Source organism: Furipterus horrens, unplaced genomic scaffold (assembly GCF_987537825.1).
Source record: "Furipterus horrens unplaced genomic scaffold, mFurHor1.1.pri manual_scaffold_1, whole genome shotgun sequence".
Taxonomy (NCBI): domain Eukaryota; kingdom Metazoa; phylum Chordata; class Mammalia; order Chiroptera; family Furipteridae; genus Furipterus; species Furipterus horrens.
The window spans coordinates 23584650-23604024 of record NW_028327171.1 but is presented as its reverse complement, the minus strand read 5'-3'; the positions used below and the strand labels follow the sequence as shown (position 1 = coordinate 23604024).

Below are 19375 nucleotides of genomic sequence, written 5' to 3'. Positions count from 1 at the left end.
TATTTTGAGCTGAAAACCATTAAAACCCAACAAACTCAGGGAGAATTTTTTAACTCCCCCTTTCCTGCCTGAAGAGATTCAGATGGAAGATCTGCTTCAGGAAGGGAAACTTAGCATAAAAACATCTTAGTATATTCACGTTAGCACACATGAGTTATGTGTGGGAAACAGGGAGGATCCAACCTAAGCTCTGCTACATTTCCCTCAGTGCCCCATTGTTTCTGAGTTTCCCTGCAAGAATTTGTTTACCAAATGTTTGTGCTCTCTCATCTACCTGTGACTTGCCTACTTTCCCCTCCCCTAGTCCAAAATGACATATAGACCTCATTTGCTTCACTGACTTTGGAATTTTCACGCTTATGTGAATTCTCTGTGTACACATATTAAAATTTGATTTTCTCCTGTTAATCTGCTGTGTGTCATTTGAATTATTCAATTAGCCAGAAGAACTAAAGGGATAAGGGACAGTAGTTGCAACAGGGACCATATGGTTTGAAACACCTGAAACATTTACTATCAAGCCCTTTACAGAAATCATTGGCCAAGCCCTACCCTAAATAGTTCAATTTTTGAAAAATTTTATAAGAGTAGGAGAGAGGATAGTGGTCATGAAAATCTTTCTTCCACACCAGGTTCACTGGTTAGTTCATGACAAAGTTCTTAAAAGAAAGGTAGAATTAAAGATGAATCATGCATTTTTATTTCATGAAAACACTAATGTTTCTAAGTTGCTGGACTTATTTTTCTGATGACAGATAGCTGATTCTAGTGGCCAAGGGAATATTTTTGAAACAAAGCAAAACAAAACAAAAACACAAAACAAAAGTACTACACATTTAAACTTTTATTTTAAGTGAAACTCTCTTCGCTTTTGAACAATGTGTGAGAAATTATCACATACATCACAAGAAACCTCCTATGGAGAGAGCATTTTAAACAGAATATTTTGATGTGTTTCTGTGATTCTGTTTTAAAAAAAATAAGTGTATCACATAAAAATGTTCACATGTGTATTCTTAGAGACATTTGGAAGCAGAAGTTTCTGTTTAAAAGCCATCTAAATGAAGAGTTTCAATAGAATTTGCAGCCATATGTTAAAAATATAAAAATACAACACTTTACTACTAGTTTGCAAGAATGACTGATTGAAATATGATTATTTACTAGCTGAATTTCAACAGAAATCTTTGTCTAAGTAGGTTAAAAATGAAAAAATGAGCATTGTGATTTAGTAAGCTAAGTCAATGGTGGACTATTTTTCCCCATTTGGATATGTCCCTTTGTGACATACTTTTTCCAGCTATTATTATTAAAATAACTATTATATTTTTATTGAGGACAAAAATATTTGTGTACATTTAATAAATATAAAAACACTACATTTCTTGTTTTAAAATTTTTCAAATCTTTTATTTAATATTCATTTTTTTCTTATTTCATTTCTATTTTTGTGTTGGTTTTATAGTGCATAAAATATATTAGTGGAGAAGAAGATATATACAATTTATGAATAAAATACAAACATTGAGGTGCATGTCCCCGCAATTTTTAAAAATATAAATGTATTATAATTTTTGGAGACCATTGATTTTTAGTGTGAATTTGGAATTCAGCGGACAGGTTTAAATAGGGCTCTGCCACTCACTGGCTGCATTCTCTTAATCAGAATAATTTATTTTAAGTTTTATTTTCTCAACTGTAAAATTGAGATAAGGCCTATGAAGCACTTACTACAGAGCCTATCAATAAATGTTTGATAAACATCATTAAACATTATTATTGTAACTAAATATCTCCACATTCTCCAGCTTTTATTATCCTAATAAAATAACTCAAGTCCTCTCATTTCACTTATTTATAGAAAGACCTGCATATATCCCTGAATTTCTACAGAGGGTGCTTAAATTTTGTGGTAGTTACATTTTCCTGGTGTTTGCTTGATGTCCCAGTCCTGGTTCATTGTCCTGTGGACTTCTGTCCTATTCCTTCTTCACATGTCCCCAAAAGAAGACATAATCTCCTTCCCAGCATTCCTTAACACTTAAGGCTATTGTAAGACTTTACTTAAGACTTGGGAATAAAACAGGATAAATGCACTTCAGAACACTAAGCAACTGAAAATATAGATATCATATAATGCCCTTTCTAAGTTCATGGACTGCTGCCCACTGCTAGGAATGTCTTCCTGATTCTGTACAGCGTTAGGTAGGTCCAGATTGTCTTCCTGTTGCTGGCATCATTCTTTCTCTTCAGAGAACTTTCTGCCTTCTTAGCTCTTCCTTGAATTCAGGGTCCAGACCTAGTTTCTCAGACCACTACAGCCTACTCTGCTCTGCCAAGGCCTTAAGCTGAGCTTCATTCTGGGCATTAAACTCCTCTAGGGATGCCATTAACACTGATGAGTGAATAATGCTTCCTGAAGTTGGACAATTAGGCAACTCTGACCTTTTCCATCAAGAGTGGAGGAAGGTAAAAAAACTTGACTTTCAAAATCAAGAAGCCATTAACATAACTTCCTACATAAAAAACCTGGAGTCTTTCCTGATTCCAAAATTATCAGATTGAATTCTGAAGAGAGACTCACGGTCAAAAATTTTGTACTTCCTTTTTCCTATGAGTCTTCATAGCAGAACCGGGCAATAAAAAACTTGTTATCCCTACTTTCTTTCTAGATCTTTTCTCCATTTTCTTTCCCTGCAATCAAGTCCTGGAGTCTTGATTTATTCCCCTTTCCACCACCATCACTATAAATAACAACAATACTATCATCAACATCACCACCATTATGATTTAGATGACCACCTTGACCATGAACATCACTATCCCTGCTATCATCATCACCATCAGCATATCATCTTTTCCATCACCATTATATCACCATTGCTACCATCACCAACATCACAGTCACCATCATCATGAAGGACCACTGTTATCATCTCAATGGTCATGATCACCACCACCATAGCCATCATTACCTCCTTGTGTTGACTTTCCTGGGCTCTGTGGCAATTCTGTGAAGAGTTGCGAAAGCTCTCTCGAGTTTTTATTTTGAGAAGTCTATAGATAAGTGTACCAGCTTGTCTGCTTCTAACTTTTTTTGCTCATCAGGTACCCTTTCCCCCATTTCTGGAGAGTTGAATAGAACGAAGCCCATGTCCATTCCTGATCTCTTGCTTCCAAACAGATCAACTGTATGCTCTAACACTGGCCTCTTCAGACTCGGATCTGATCCTGAGCCTTATCAAACATAGGGTCATGTTTCTGTAATAGTTTCCTACCCTTTTCATCCTGTTGTCTCCCTTTGTCTTCAGAGAAAGCCCCCTGCTCTACATTCTGGCCCTGGAGAGTACTCCCACCATCCAGACAACTCTAACTCTTGAAAAAGGGGAATGGGAAGTGTGATGTGGCCCCTTGCCATTAGGAGCTTTGTTAAGCCTTTGGCCATCCTATGACAGACAACCCCAATGTCATAAAAGTTTTCCATCCACATGAGACCCCAGTAAGTGACTAACTGCCACTATTGGAACCAGTTGGTTTCTCAACTACTCTGCTCTCTGAAATGAGGTTCCCATTGAACCAAAATAGCAAAGATGAGATGGTTTTTCAACTGGTAGGTGTCTCAGAGTGAAGGTGCAAGCCTTCTCATAGTGGCCTCCTGATCTACCACTCCCCCCAGAGTGGAGAATATAAGCTTTTAGTATGCCCTCACAAATATTGTCAGACACAAAGCATAGCCTTCCTAAAGGCTTTCAGTTTTCTTTTTGAATTGAATATGGTCTATTATAGGACAGGGAGGGAAAGGAAATTAAATTTTAAAAAGTAATAACAATGTTTTCCCTATGATTAAGAGCACAGCTATAGTAAGAGCAAGAACCAACAATTTAATATACCTGGACATCTCAAGAACAAATCAAATAAACAAACTTTGGTTCAATTACTTAGACAGAATGAAAGTGGTGTATAAGCAAAGGAGGCAGCAGGCTAGAAGTAAGGTTTTATTGAAACAGAGCCAGGCTCATTCCCTCACACACTGTCTATGATGCTTTTGTGCTACAATGGCAGAGTTGAGTAGCTGTGAGATTCTGTATGACCTACCAAGGCTAAAATATTTACTCTCAAGCTCTTTTAAGAAAAAGCTTGTTAACTTTTGCTCTAAATAACGAATACTTTTCTCTTCCTGGAACTGGCAGGAATGTGAGTTGTACTGGTCTTTCTTTGTATTGTAGAAATAAAGGCTGATACTCCAGTTAAGGCATTTGAGTAAGGAGTAGTATTTGGTTCTAACCAATAATAGAAGAAGTAGCCTTCATAGCTTCAGTTCAGTTTACTTTATTTGAGATTAGAGCTAGTAATAATCTCTTTGCTTTGCTTCCATTGGGCAAGTACCTCCTCAGAGATCTTGTGGGGAGATGAAGTGACTGATCCAAGGCAGAATTGGGTATACCAGAATTGGGTATTCCTGAGTTTCTCAGTCAGAATCCTGTTTGGTAACACCCTAATTTCATCAGATGTTGGTTTGCATTCGTGAAGAGAGTTGAGTTTGCTTGCTGGTAATGAGATGATTTAAATGTATCATCTTCAAGTAGGCTTATCGCCATAAACTCAAGGCCTGCCCTCGCAAATTCTGAGGGATGAAAGTCCATTTCTGATGCTGGTCATTGACAATATCATCTCTCCTCCCAAATTCTGAGTGAGAGCTAGCTTTTCATTGCAGCTCCATGAAGCTGGGAAGTTGGATTTGATGCTAAGAGATGTGGTAGACAGAGTTAACTTTTTGTTTTCATTATATTGTGCTTAGCTGTGTTTTATTCTTTGTAGTTCATAAATTTTTAAATTGTGGCTGAGAAGTAGGAGGTTTTTGAGTCAAAAAGCAAGGAAACTGGATGATTTAACTTTGCAAGGGTTTATCCCTGTTCCCAAATATTAGTCTTCAGTTGAGCCTCGTTTGGGTCCTTTGACTCAAGTAGTAAGAAGACAGCATTATTATGTTAAATGTTTTACATGAATTGTCCTTTAATTCTTATATGGCCCATGAGGTCATTTATTATAGGGAAACTGAGACTTACAAATGATGCTAACCTGCTTAAGTTACCCAGATGGAGATAATGATGCTAGGATTCCAATCCAAGTAATTTAAATAGAGTGTTTTTTCCTGCTCCCACCCTAACCCAACCCCATGCTACAGAGGTCTTCTGTCAGTCCATAGGAAGGCCAAAGTTTCACATTGAAAATAACTCCACTTAGAATCTGGAAGTTTCATAGACCAGATAATAATAAATACAGGTTTTTAAGTCAGTTAGAAGCTTTCTGAAACGTCATTTTTGCTTCCATAACCATTTGGTCTTTAAGTATTGTAAATGGATACATAGGGTCTTTGTAAAAATAGATTTAAAAAAAAACATCCCAAGGAGTGCCCTTTAATGCAATCCATTTATTTATTTATTTATTTATATGATTATGCTATTATAGTTGTCCTGATTTTTTCCCCTTTGCCCCCCTCCACCCTCAGGCAATCCCCACACCATTTTTTGTGTCCATAGGTCGTGTGTGTAAGTTCTTTGGCTACTCCATTTCCTTTACATCCCCATGGCTATTCTATAACTACTATTTGTACTTCTTAATCCCCTCACCTCTTCACCCATCCCCCTACACCCCCGACAACCATCTGACAACCATCAAAACACTCTCCATATCCATGATTGTACCCCTGTTTTTCTTGTTTGCTTAGTTTGTTTTTTAAATTCAATTGTTGATAGATACGTATTTATTGCCATTTTATTGTTCATAGTTTAGATCTCCTTTTACTTAAGTTCCTTTAACATTTCATATAATAATGGTTTGGTAACGATGAACTCCTTTAGTTTTTTTCTTGTCTGGGAAGCTCTTTATCTGCTCTTTGATTCTAAGCGATAGCTTTGTTGTGTAGAGCAATCTTGGTTATAGGTCTCTGCTTTTCATGACTTTGAATATTTCTTGCCAATCCCTTCTAGCCTTCAAAATTTCTTTTGAGAAATCAGTTGGCAGTCTTATGGGGGTTCCCTTTTAGTTAACTAACTGCTTTTCTCTTGCTGCTTTTAAGATTCTCTATGACACTTTAGTTATGACGTGTCTTGGAATGGGCCTCTTTGCATCCGTCTTATTTGGGACTTTCTGTGCTTCCTGGACTTGCACATCTATTTCCGTCACCAAATTTGGGAAGTTTTCTTTCATTATTTTTCAACTAGATTTCCAATTTCTTGTTCTTTCTCTTCTCCTCTAGCATCCCTATGATGAGAATGTTAGGCCACCTGATGTCCCAGAGGTTGCTTATACTATCCTAGTTTTTATGAATTTTTTTTTCTTCTTCTTGTTCTGATTGGTTGTTTTTCACTTCCTTATGTTCCAAATCATTGCTCTAATTCTTGATTTCATCCACTCTACTGTTGTCTCCCTATATCCTTCATTTCTGACTGGATCTTTTTTACGCTGCTGAGGTCCTTACTAAGTTCCTGGAATATCCTTATAATAACCAGTGTTCTGTACTCTGCCTCTGATAGATTGCTTATCTCCATTTCATTCAGCACTTTTTCTGAAGTTTTGATCTATTTTTTCATTTTGGGCCATGTTTCTTTGTCTCATTGTTTTGGCTGCCTCCCTGTGTTTGTTGCTATGTATTAGGTACAGCTGCTTTGACTCTGTGTCTTGGTAGTGTGGCCTAATGTAGTAGGTGTCCTGTAGGGTCCAGTGGCACAGCCTCCCGTCATCCAAGCTGGATACTTGAGGCGTGTCCTTTGTGTGGGCTGAGTATATCCGCCTCTTGTAGTTGAGCCTTTCTTGCTCTTAGGTCAATGTCAGGGATTAACACAGGCCAGTCAGCTGCAAGGACTGCCTGTGACCACTTACCACCAATGTCCACCCTCCGTGGAGGATCAGCTGTGTAGGGGGGACAGGGTGGTGGTGCTTCATTGTGGTTTCTAGCTGTCCGCTGGGTATGCTGGCTCTAAGGTTTACTTGTTGGTGCAGGCCAAGCTCAGCCTCCACCTGTGTTTTTCCCGGGCCACCCTGCCTGAGCTATAAAGCAATCTGAGATGGCTGCTGCTTAGTGCTGGGCTTGGAGGTTTCCAGGCGAAGCCCAACTTTGAATCTAGGCTGGCTGCTGTTAGTGCCAGGCCTAGGGCTCACTGAAGCCAGCTGTTGTTTGTCTGATAGAATTTAGGAAATTGTGCAGTACGAGCCAAGACCAGCCATTCATATGAAAAAGCAGCTTGGGTTGGCCTGTACGTTGGGAGCCTCTGGGGATCTTAAGGTGGGTCAAAGTGTTCGCCAGGTTAATGGAGCCTCAGATGCGGCACCAGCCTGCCAGCTCTGTGGCGCTGTGGGGGAAGGGTTTAGAAAAGAGATAATGACCTCTGCTTGCCTCGATTCAGACACTTCAGTTTCTCCCAGTATGCTATTGGGTCCTTTCAAGCTGGTACCCCTGCTGCTGGAGCTCAGAGAGAGAGAGTCTCAGTGGGTGAGCCCATGTGTTAAGTTTTTCTAACTCTTCAAAGAAAAAAAAAAAAAAAGCACTAGATAAGATCATTCTTTCCTGCTTCTGGATGTTGCAGAATTTGGGGCCAGAGCAGTCATTTTGTAATCATGATGGCAGAACCAAGATGATCATACAAAATCTTTGGAAATGTTGCACCTTTGAATTAATCAAGTGTTGAAATAACCTGTTCTCAATTTCTGTTATGAGAGATAAAGAATTCATCACATTCATTATAACACCTTTATTTACCAAAACAATCTGATTACTGTGATCCTCTCTATAAGGTTCTTTGGAATAAGGTACAATAGAGAAAAGCAAAGCTAAGTGGATTCTCCTTTCCCTCAAAGGAAAGCTTCAAGTGAGGTCTTCTGCTAAGAAGTTCCTGATTACAAAAAAAGAAGCTGGTTAGGAGTGATTTTTAATAAGGTTTGAGGCTTTAATAAGGTCTCTACAAAAGACAGGGTTTTCTAATATTTCTTAACAACAGAGCTAAAGAAAACCCTATACCTTGCTAAGTTAAAGAAAACTACTTTATATCCTGGAAGCAAAGCCCCCCTTTTTTTTTATTCACGCATACCCAGACTAGGAGTTGCTGCAACCTACCTTCCCTCCACCCCCAGTGCCCTTTCAAGGAGGAATTTCAAGGGTTCTCTGTGTTAATCAACAAATATTTTTTAAAATAGTTGTGTATTCTTTCCTATGTAAGAATAAGAGATCATTCAAAGGAGGCTTGAATATGCAAATGCACTTTTAACCTCAAATGCTAAAATTTTCCCTCCCTATATCCACCAATCAATTCTCTAAAGCAATTTGCATTCTCTAGCTTTCATGAGGGCTGGGCTACCTAAGTATAGTGCTTGTTTTTATTCAGTATTTAAGTATCTTTTTGAAGAAGCTTTATTTAAATGAGGTGTATTTAGCATGTATGCATATGCACGCAACTCTTGAAAAGCCATTGGTAGTCTACTCTGCGAATTTCATATAACCTTTTACAATTTCCAACAAGCATTTGAATTTTTCATATTTGTATTGCTCTTTTTAAAATTATTAGTTTATATTAAAACAGCTTTCTAAAGATTCTTCATTATAACTTCTATTATATTCACTACACTTCCTATTGTTGCTGTTACAAATCACCACAGACAGTGGTTTAAAACAACACAAATTTATCATCTTATAGTTCTGGAGGTCAGAAGTCCTAAAATCAAGGCGACAGCAGGGCTGTGTTCCTTCTGGAGGCTCTAGGGTAAAATGTTTCCTTACCTTTTCTAGCTTCTAGAGGCCACCTGCATTCCCTTAGCTCATGGCCTCATCCTCCATTGTCAGTCACCAGCATAGCATCTTCCAATTGCTTTCTGACCTTCTGCCTCTCTCTTGTAATAAAGAACTTTGTGATCACATTGGGCTCTCCAGGATAATCTCATCTAGGACCCTTAATTGAATAACATCTGAAAAGTTTCTTTTGCTTTATAAGGTAACATATTCACAAATTCCTAAGATTAGGACTTGGATATTTTAGGTGCATACCAAATCTTCATTTGGAATAGGATATCTTTATTCAGCCTACGACACTACTTGTAATATTACTACTACTAGCAAAAATTTGCCAGGCACTGTGCTGCTTTACATTCTTTACCTCAGTTAGGTCGTAAGCCATACTAAGATTGTGTAACTTGCTCAGATTTGTGAGTAAGCCATTGCTGATAATGAAAGTAATTCATCATAAAATCAAGTAACAATGATACAAAATCTACACTCCCACTCAGACTTGTATATGCCTACAGGTTAATGATAAGATCACAGACTCAAAAATGTAGTCATATGGGTAGAAATTTGCATTTAGAAGAAATTCAGCTACATTTGAGTGTTTGGAACTAAAGCTTGTAGTTACTGGGTTCAGTTAGTTTAGGTTTATGGTAGTTACTCTTAAGTGGAACAGTTCATTGCACTCAGCTTAAGAAACCGTCTTAAACCCTTGACCAAGATGCTATGAAATGTAAACCTTCAAATAGAACTTTGCAAGTGTGGGTTAATGCCAAAAACCCATCACTACTGCTCAAAACAAATTTATAAACTGATGGGTGCACAAGAATTTGTTAGCATTGAGCAGTTCCATGGTATCATGTAGTTGAGGAGCATCTGTTTAATGTACTCTTGCTACTCAAATCTGTTAGATGCAGTCCTTAATGTACTGTGAAACACTTTGAAGTGCAGCTGATGTATCTAAACATAAGGCCTAAATGACAATTTGGCATCTAAGACTTCCTAAGAATTAGGAAGGTGAGGAGGCTCTTGACAGTGGGTTGAGCCTCTTAGGTGTCTGATTTTAGGCTATTTTAAGATTGAATATAGTTAAGATAGTTAGAGAAACCTGAATATAGTCTAGCCCAGTAATTTCTAGCCTCTTGGCTATAAACTCTAGCAACACGTGGGAGTTATTATAAGGAGGTCATTAATCCATTTGATCACCAAATGTTGTCTGTAGGCTATATCCTACATATCAAATGTTGATATGGTTGTGGTAAGGCAAATTTGCTTAAAATGCCACTGAAATCAGTTTTCGGTCATTTTGCATTTTATTCAGCACTAGGCACCTACGTGCAATTAAGTCCGTGAAATTCTGACATTCTCAGAGTGGTTGGACACTTCTGCTCATAACTTGGATAATTTAGCAGTGTTCATGAAACACTTCTTGTATGCAAACACTTCAATTCATGAAAGGTTAAAAAGCTTTAAAAAGAGCTATCATCTGACAGTTCTATTCAAGAGTGATTCTCCCAAAAGATGCTGAGGAGTGAGTTGAGCAATAAATTAAAACTAATAGTGCTGATGAAACCTTTCAATAGTATCTTTTTTTTTTCTCCCCTACAATGATAGCCTAAGAGTAAGTTTAACAAGCTAAAGGTAAAAAAGTTTCATTTCCTTCCTTTAACTTGCTTGCAAGTAGTACCTAAATCAATAAACTTGATGGGTCTGGTTTTATAACTGAGCACTATCTTTTTCTAAGGAAAATGTGTCTGGCTTTTAATTTGTAATTAAACACTATCAGTTTTATAGCACTTTACAAGAAATTTTTGCATTGTAGGGTCCCAGATTTGGAACAGTTTTATCATGTGTAGTCTTCCAAAAACGAAAAAAACAAAAACAAAAAACCCCCTCTATTTCAAGGATGAGAAACCACATGAAAGGTTAAGTGATTTGTCAAATATAAGAGTTACAAAAAAAAAAAAAAAATTCACATAATAGCAACTACGCAAGTGATGTGGATTAATTAGATGTTAGAAAAGTGCCATACATAATCTTCTGAATGCATTTTGACTATTTGATCCCAATTAAGAAAAACTAGAAACATTTTGTGGTAATCTTACCTTCCTTAAATGAAGGAAAAAACCTTCTTGATTTAAACTGACTGGTAGTGGTAATTTGGGTGTTGACTATGTTCTCTTTTTTAGTCATTTGCAGACCTAGTATAAACCTTTTTTTAAATATTAGTATTTCAGACCTTAATGATTATTTTTATATCTAAATAATAGTTTACTAAAAATAAACAGGTTTCTAGCAAAAGGCAGTTTTAGAACTTATAATTACAAAGGATCCAATATTTATATATTTTGCACACATTAAAAAAAAAACTCTTCCTGTATATAGGATTGGATAACATTGAAATGTTTGGGGAGTTTGCAGACTTTCTCTAGAAATCTTAACCCAATTTAATTAAGTTCCAACTTTCTGAAATGGTGTAAATTACACCTGTGCCAGTACAGAGAAGGGTTTATTGAATGCCTTTCAGTATGTTTTAAATCCATGGAACCATTACAAAATTGAGATCGACTCCACAGTTCTTCCTTAGTTAAAACAACATACAATACTATATAGGAATTTCTAAATTATTACACTGGAGGGTAAGTACTGTCAGATGCTCACATTTACCAATCAGATAACTAAGTTGGCTGAAAGCTAAGGTGCTTGAGGGCTGACAAGATTTCTAATTCCCTTTTTGTATTTCCTTCAGCACCCGTTGAAAGGAGCTATAGCTGTCTGCTGATATAGAACATGTCTCTTTACCCCAAATACTTACCTGCAAAATAAAATATTCACTCTTCTCTGACGACTTAACAGTCAACTGCTAGACAATATACTTTCTGCTTATTCCCAGAGCACAAATGTTTTAAGGAGCAGGTTCTCTTTACTTCATTACAAACCAACCAGCATTTACAGATCATCTACTATGCATTGAATTCAGTTATCTTAAATGGAATCAAAACAAAGTTTTAAAGAATTACCAGAACTTTTATTTTTGCTTAGTTTTATTAAAAAAATAAATATGTCATAAAGCTTTTTTTTCCTTTAGGGAGAAAAAAAAGGAACAAGTTTCATAAAATCAAATAAGCTATGGTAAGATGTCTTAACTTGAAAAAGATTGGGAATCACAGGTTTACAAGTTATAATCGAATGAAACAACAACTGTAACAGCCACAGTTGGCCGCTTCATGCCAATGGCAGCGAACAAGATCAACTAGGGCAAAATAAATAACTGTGGAAGCCCTGAAAAGTGTTTAAACAGACTGATTCACCGAGACATCAGTATAGATATATCTTGCTTTAAATAACACAGAAGTTCCTGAAAAGTTTTGTGTAAATGAAATAACCACAAACATACTAGGAAAGCTTGGTATCTGAAGGAATTCTGTGAATTCTTTTGTGAACAGCCACTTCCACTTTTATAAATCCAGGTGTTTGCTTTGCTTAAGGCAAAGTATACCTAGCTGCTACCTCTCTGAACCAAGGTGTCAGCATATTTACCTAACACTGCTCCAGCTGGGCCAGTAGCACGATTTCCAAGTTTGTGTTTCTATTAAGTAGTGTAAAATACAGAGCTAGCCAGGGAACCCAGCTGCATCTGACAAAGCAGGCATAGGGGTGGGATTACCACCGTTAACAATATATCCAAGTCAACAAATACTTCTGAGTCTACTTTGTGCAAAGCACAGTAATAAGCCCTATCAATTTGTTATAGATGTACTTCCTCTCCGCAAAACCTTCAGTCAGAGCCTAGGTCTGGAACCCTAAAATAAAGTAATATTTCTAATCTTCAAGATTGGCTTTAACCAAATTAGCAGCCCAGCTTCTTCAAACTGAGTGGATGACAATGGAAGAGACTGAGTTTTCCCAAGGCTGAAGTTTAACAACACAAGAATCACATATAACTAAGTTACTGAAAATTTTTGATGACAAAAAATTTTCAAATAGTTTCTTATTTTTTTTTAAACGTCCTCTAAACAGAGCTCTGAGTTTTCAGGCAAACTCTGTAAAGGTTAAAGTCACTGATAATCTTTGGTTGGGTGATACATTTCAGTCTTGCTGATGGAAATATTTCTTTCTGCTTTGGACAGAGAGTACATATGATAGTACTAGTTCCAGTCAGTTTAATCATTGTAAATATACCGAATCCTCACTTTGTTCACAGCTTCCATTACATTTGGCCAAATTTCTACCAGGCTTAAGTCACATTTAATTAGTTAGGCTGCCTTTTCTTTTCTTTTTTTTTAATGCTTTTAATAACATTGTTGCCTATATGTACAAATGTGAATGAAGAGTATGCCATCTGTAGTCTTTCTCACACTGAGTACACAAACAATAATTAGTAAATAATTAAAGAATAAGTGGTAATTTTAAAACTTGTTTTTCTTTGAAAAATCTTTTACTTTCTAGCACTTCAAAAAACTGGGTCTTAAAAGTGCCCTATTAATGTCCAAAGCTATTTCCCACTCTGTCCCACCCATCCAAGACCTGCTACAAATGCTGGATTGAGTTCATGTCAATTAACTTAGCAGTACCAAGATTTTTCAAATGGAAACAGTGTTACTGACTTCTTCATATTGGATAACAAAATAAGGGTAACTCTGGTCATCATTAAAAATGACAAAAATCTGAGGCTCAAAGAAATTATCCACACAAGAGTCATACAAGTCACTGGTGACACTGCCAGGATTGACAGGAGGAGGTCTTCTCATGCCATGACTACCCATCGTGTATCTGCCAGTTAGCACTTTGGCCAGAAACATGAAATGGACTCCTTTGGAAGATTTCTTAGAAAAGTTATGAGAGTAGCTTGCTTTCTTTGCAAAATAACTGCCTTGTCCAAACATTGTAGCATGCTTTCCACAGACTCGAGGGTCAAAGTTGTGCTTGCAGATTCCATCTACCACATCCTGGGATGTTCCATGAAATAAATGTCTTTCATTTATTATTCTGTCACGGCCACACATTTTCCTGTTCATATATTCCTTTTTCCTAATGCAAAGAGTGGATAGGGAATTCAGAAGAAAGAAGGACAGATCAATTTAGGAGGCATGATATAGTCATAAACTTCTCTTTATGGTTTTAATGGGGAGGAAATGTTAAAGTAGCTACCAAGAGCAAAATGCCATCAAATCACTAAAAGTTTAAACTTATCTTTTCCACTGCAGACAAGAAAAGTTCCCCTTTTTCCCCTCTACAAAACTAGTTCTCACATTTTACCTTCTCAGAATGCCTTCCTTGTCTAATTCCACCAACCCAAGTGTCTCTTAATTTTGAGATTCCTTAAACCTACATGTACTCCTTTTGTACAACATTAATTTGTTACTAGACAGCTTAATAAAGTGATTAAGAGCAAGGCATCTCGTGCTAAAATGCCTAGGTTCAAATTCTAGCATTTTATCTTATTAGCTGTATGTCCTGAGGCAAATCACTAAACTTTTCTGTGACTCAGTTTCCTTTCTGTAAAATGCAGATTGCAATACACCCACTTATAGGTCTGTTGTAAGAATTATAAGTGAGTTAACATATAAAAAAACAAATATATTAAGTTCTATGCAAGTATTTACTATTAGGTTCTGCATTTGTCCTTAGTTATAAAAAAAGCTTTCTGAAACTTTTCTTACTACTGACTCACCTTTTATATTTCTCCCAAAGAAACTGGTTTTGGACTCTCAATATTTGTAAAATTCTGTATTTAAACTCAGGCACAGTCTTGTGAAAAAGATTGTAAATGATTCGATAACTTTTGTCCTCTGCAGAAACAGGCACTTGGATAAAGTCCTGAGATGGATGCATATAAACCCAAGTTTCAGGATAAAAGTTTGCTGAGGTGATCCCATCTGGGCAGATGATTTGTGATGATGAGGTTGTTTCAAGAGGTGAAGGAGCCTGTGTGGGAACACCACCAAGTGTCCTAGAAGGGAGAAGAAGAAATACCAGTGTAAAGCTGCTCAGAACATTTCACATTATAGTGCTCTACAGCAATGCCTTATATTATAATTTGTATAGCTTAAAAGCTTGTTTAAAAAACAACAGCTGGTGTGGCCCAGTCAATTGAGCACTGGCTTGCAAATGTAAGGGTTGCTGGTTCAATTCCCAGATGTGGCACAAGCCTGAGTTGCAGGCCAGGTCCTTGGTTGGGGGGCATGCGAGAGGTGACTGATTGATGTTTCCCTTGCACATTGATGTTTCTTTCCCGTTCTTTCTCCCTCCTTTCCCCTCTCTCTAAAAGTAAATAAATAAAATCATATATATATATATATATAATGCTATCTATTTAAGAAAAAAAAAATCTCAGAGCAAAAACTGCCTGTACACAGATATTATTTGCTTCCTTCTGGCCCTCCTCCTTATGGAAAAAAACTATAGAATATATTGCTGCAAGGTAAGTAAACAGTCAAGCAAGAGCAAATTTATAAATATCTTTCAATTTTGAATTCTGGACTCTTCTTTTGCTTATATAGTTAAAGAAACTTTGTTTCAAGGAACCAATGATTATTTATATGTGTTCTTCAAACTTTGCCTTACTAAACAGAAAACATATCATTACTAAAGTCTATGGAGGGCTGGGGAGCAGAATGAGGGGTAGAAAAAGTGAGGCAGGCAGGAAAGAGGGAGCTTACAGAGAGAAGACACAAAATATTAATAAAAAAGGCTTAAACTCTGTGTGTATAAAAACAAAAAACATGACATAGGCACTGAAAGCTGACATTTGATATTTGTTTAATTTTTCAGTATCACATAAAACAAAAAACCACCAATACTATTCAAATTTTTCAAATTTAGGTGTGATGGTGCTAATTAAGCTCTAAACACCAGAATGCGTATCCTTGAACCTTTAAATTCAGGCCTGTTACTTTGAAGGATGAGCTTAGATAAACAGCAACTTTGCTCAGTCACTTATTCCTGACTCATTAAATGCTTAAATTGAAATCATATTTCTTGGCCATTTTAAAAACAGAGCAAAAGGGAAGAAGCAAAGAGAAAGGAAATCCTGATCCTGAGACCCAGATTCGGGATCAGGATATTATAACACTCATCAGCATGTAGTGATCACAAGGAAGCAGTAAGTCTGCCAAATGGATTAGGAAAGTAAAATATTCAACAGCTTTGTGACACAGAGGTTACAGCTGTGGGTGAACATGCACCTAGTCTCCAAGAGCACATCTCACCATCACCCTCCTCATAATCATAGCTACCCTATACTAAGAACATACTATGGACTAGGAATTTTACACAAAGTATCACTAACTGTCATAATCACCCTGCAAGATTTTTTTGGCAATGCTTACTTTTCAAATATAAAAATTGCTAGCATAGCTAGCAAACACCAGAGAGAGAGGTACATCTTTCTGGAGATGTTCTGTTTTAATCAGATTCTCAAAAGTCTGTAGCTCCTTAAAAACCATCACTATTCTGAAGGATGGCAGGAAATACAGAACATAAGCTCCTTATTTTTAGCTGTCCCCTCTTTCCTTCCTCTGAAAAGAGGGTAATTCCCAGCTCACCAGGTTTTACAGTATTATCAGGGGTTGAAGTTACCAACAGAGGTTTCTGGGTTGAGGGATGAAGTTAAGATTCTCCTGAAGCATTCTGCTCCAAAAAAGTTTTAGGCTGTCACAACTGTACTGAAAACCTGGCAGTAACTATAGAAGAGACTACTCCTTTTCTTTCTGATATCATTTCTGTCTAAAAACCAGTTTCATAAAATGGAAGATTCAAATGTATGTTTTCCTTTTTCAGCAGGGATAGGGTCTATTATTTCCTCACATATACCTGAAGATGAGCCTATATAAGTAAATCTTATCTATCCTAAGATATGAAGTTATATGTATATGATTTTCAGTCATTCCTACCAACAGACACTTTTGCAACAAGCCAACATCCTAATTGGACTAAACATGAAAATGCACATAAACATGTCTGATGGACTTATACATTCTAGTTGCCAAGGGTGAAAAACATATAATTCAAGCACAGTTAGAAATGCAGCTTTATTTGCCGAGAATGCTGAGCTTGTATTCAGCTCATGGGTATTCCAAAAACATACTGTGCTTTATAGCGCTGCACCAACTTCTTTAGGGAGGCAAAGTTGAAGGGTAAGGAGCTTTTCCTCAAGGACCTCTGAAGAATGGATTTTCAGAATCCAAGGTCACCTTTTATCACTCACCTTCCCTCTCCCCTTCTCATTTTGAAAGATGTTCCCTATCTCAACTTCAGTAATGAAGCAAAAACTAATTCATTTTATCCTTTAGAGGGGAGTGACCAAAGAATTTGTATCAGGCTACTTTATCATGACCAAGAGGTGACTGCATGGAATAGATGTCCTGTCAGCTGAAATGAACTCCCAAACCTCTAAATCTGAGATTTGTTTGCTTTTATGCAGCCTCAGTTCAAGTCTAAGAATATTAAAGAATAAGCTCCTTTTTATCAGCCCCATTTAAAAAGAGCAAGCACAAGGAAGAAAAGTATTTTGTAACCATGAGGTGGTGGATGTTAACTAAACTTTCTGTGGTAATCATTTTGCAATATATACATATGTTAAGTTGTCAGTATGCTGTATACCTTAAACATACAGTGTTATTAACCAACTATATCTCAAAAAACTGGAAGAAAAAACAAAGGAACAGAAAGCCTCTCATTTAAAGAGCTGAATTTGCAGGAAATTAATGAATTAGGTCAGCCTTCCTCCCCTTCCATGTTACCACCTCCCTACCCCGGCACTCCCAATTCTTAGGCGTCTCTGATTCCTAATAATTGTGGCTTTTTTGACACCTACATTTTTCTTTGACCTTCTGTATTTACTAACTCTTAACAAAACTTCCTTTCTGGCTAAGATCATGGTCTCTCTGAAATCTATTTCTGAAATCTGCTTTTTAGAACTAATCCCATTCCTCCTTCTCTCTATTAGGCCAGTCCAAGTGTACCTCAGGCCAGACTCAGGCAGATAGTCATTGAAGGGCTGTGTTTACCCATTCCACCCCGGTGAACTCCACGCCTTTCTCAATGAAATGTCTGCACAATCTCTTTGATTTGCTAAGCTCTTATTTTCTACCTGATTATCACTGTTCTAGATAAGACTAGAAGGGAAATGGAAGAAAAGAATTTTGTTCTCTTTAAGCTTAAGTTATAAATAGTAAGGCCACGCCTTACGTGCCTAAGTTTAATTGGGGGGACTAGCATTTCATAATTACTTCTCTTAGGATTGAAACAAATCAATTTTCACCATTCTACACAAGTCCTTCAACAATGTAGCACTGAAATGAGCAGTCTTACTCTCACACAGAAGATACATCTCACTTGATTGGCTCAGCATGCCAAGATGCCGTTCTCACTAATGAGTTCCACCATCTCACTAGGAAGACATGTTCTTAACTACTGGATGCTGACACTGTCTCCAGCTGTGCTAATAAAATCACAGAAATGGCATTTTTATTAGTTTCTAATAAAAAAAACCCTACAACGCAAAATATTTTATACTTGGACTACAAAGAAAGCTCACATTTACCCCAAGCCAAAATATATTTCTAAAACTGGCCTTACTACACAGTATTTTTGAATACTGAAAATTTCAGGGATTTTTCTATTTGTATTTTGTTTTTAATGTTCTCTTTGCAATTTCAGAATTAGAATCATTAAGGTTCTGTCATAATGATCTGGGAAAGACACAGTTTGGGCTCAAAATAAAAACGACGACTAAGAATATAAAAAGAGCATCTTCACCTCAAAGATTAGAAGAGACTAACCTAACCAATACTACTCCAAACACCTCCCAAGTTCATAAAACCAAGTAAATCTAGTATCACTTAAAAAAATCAGGCTCTAAATATAGTATATCTGATGAGAGTATATAATGATTTCCCTAAAGATAATTTTTTTTTAAAGATTTTATTCATCTGTTTTTAGAGAGAAGGGAAGGGAGGAAGAAAGAGGGAGAGAAACATCCATGTGAGAGAAAAACATTTATCGGTTGCCTCTTATACATGCTCTGACTCGGGACCGAAACCACAACCCAGGCATGTACTCTGACTGGGAATCAAACCTGCGACCTTTCACTTTGTGGTATGATGCCCAACCAATTGAGCCATACCAGTCAGGGCCCTAGAGATACTTTCAAAAACTGCCATGCTAATGGCAATGTGCCCCACCTATTCACATCTGCAAAGATGTGCCAATGGGCTATCTAGAAAGGGAAAGAAGAAATGGCACTTGGAAAAATGAAAGTTATTCGGAAAGATGAGTTCAGTCTCAACCTAAAAGTGCCACAGGTAATTTCAGTGAGTATTACAGGAAGATGGGCCTTACTTAGCAAATGAAAATGTAAATTTTTGAAAAGGTGAATTATTCCCAAGCAAATGCATGCAAGGAAGAAGAAGGGAGACTACCACCTTGAAAGCTTTTCCCTACCAGACCTGGCAGTTTACCTGGGCTGGGAAATACAGTAGTCCCTCTCTATATCATGGTTCACTTATTGCGGCCTCACTGTATCGCAGGATTTAAAAAAAATATTATATTTAATTATTTATCGCGGATTTTTCGCTATATTGTGGGATCTTGCGATAC

The 19375-nt window shown here is 37.0% G+C and overlaps 1 protein-coding gene across 1 annotated transcript in view; it reads right to left on the bottom strand.

Moving 5' to 3' along the window:
• Nucleotides 1–13054: 13054 nt before the first annotated feature.
• Nucleotides 13055–19375, bottom strand: part of TIPARP (TCDD inducible poly(ADP-ribose) polymerase) — a 28175-nt gene continuing 21854 nt past the window's right edge. The window contains exons 5-6 of the mRNA XM_090271786.1: nucleotides 14448–14726; nucleotides 13055–13804 (exon numbers count right to left, since the gene is read on the bottom strand). Of these exons, the coding sequence (XP_090127912.1) occupies nucleotides 13357–13804; nucleotides 14448–14726 (727 nt within the window). The 3' untranslated portion in view covers nucleotides 13055–13356. The remainder of the gene's footprint in view (nucleotides 13805–14447; nucleotides 14727–19375) is intronic.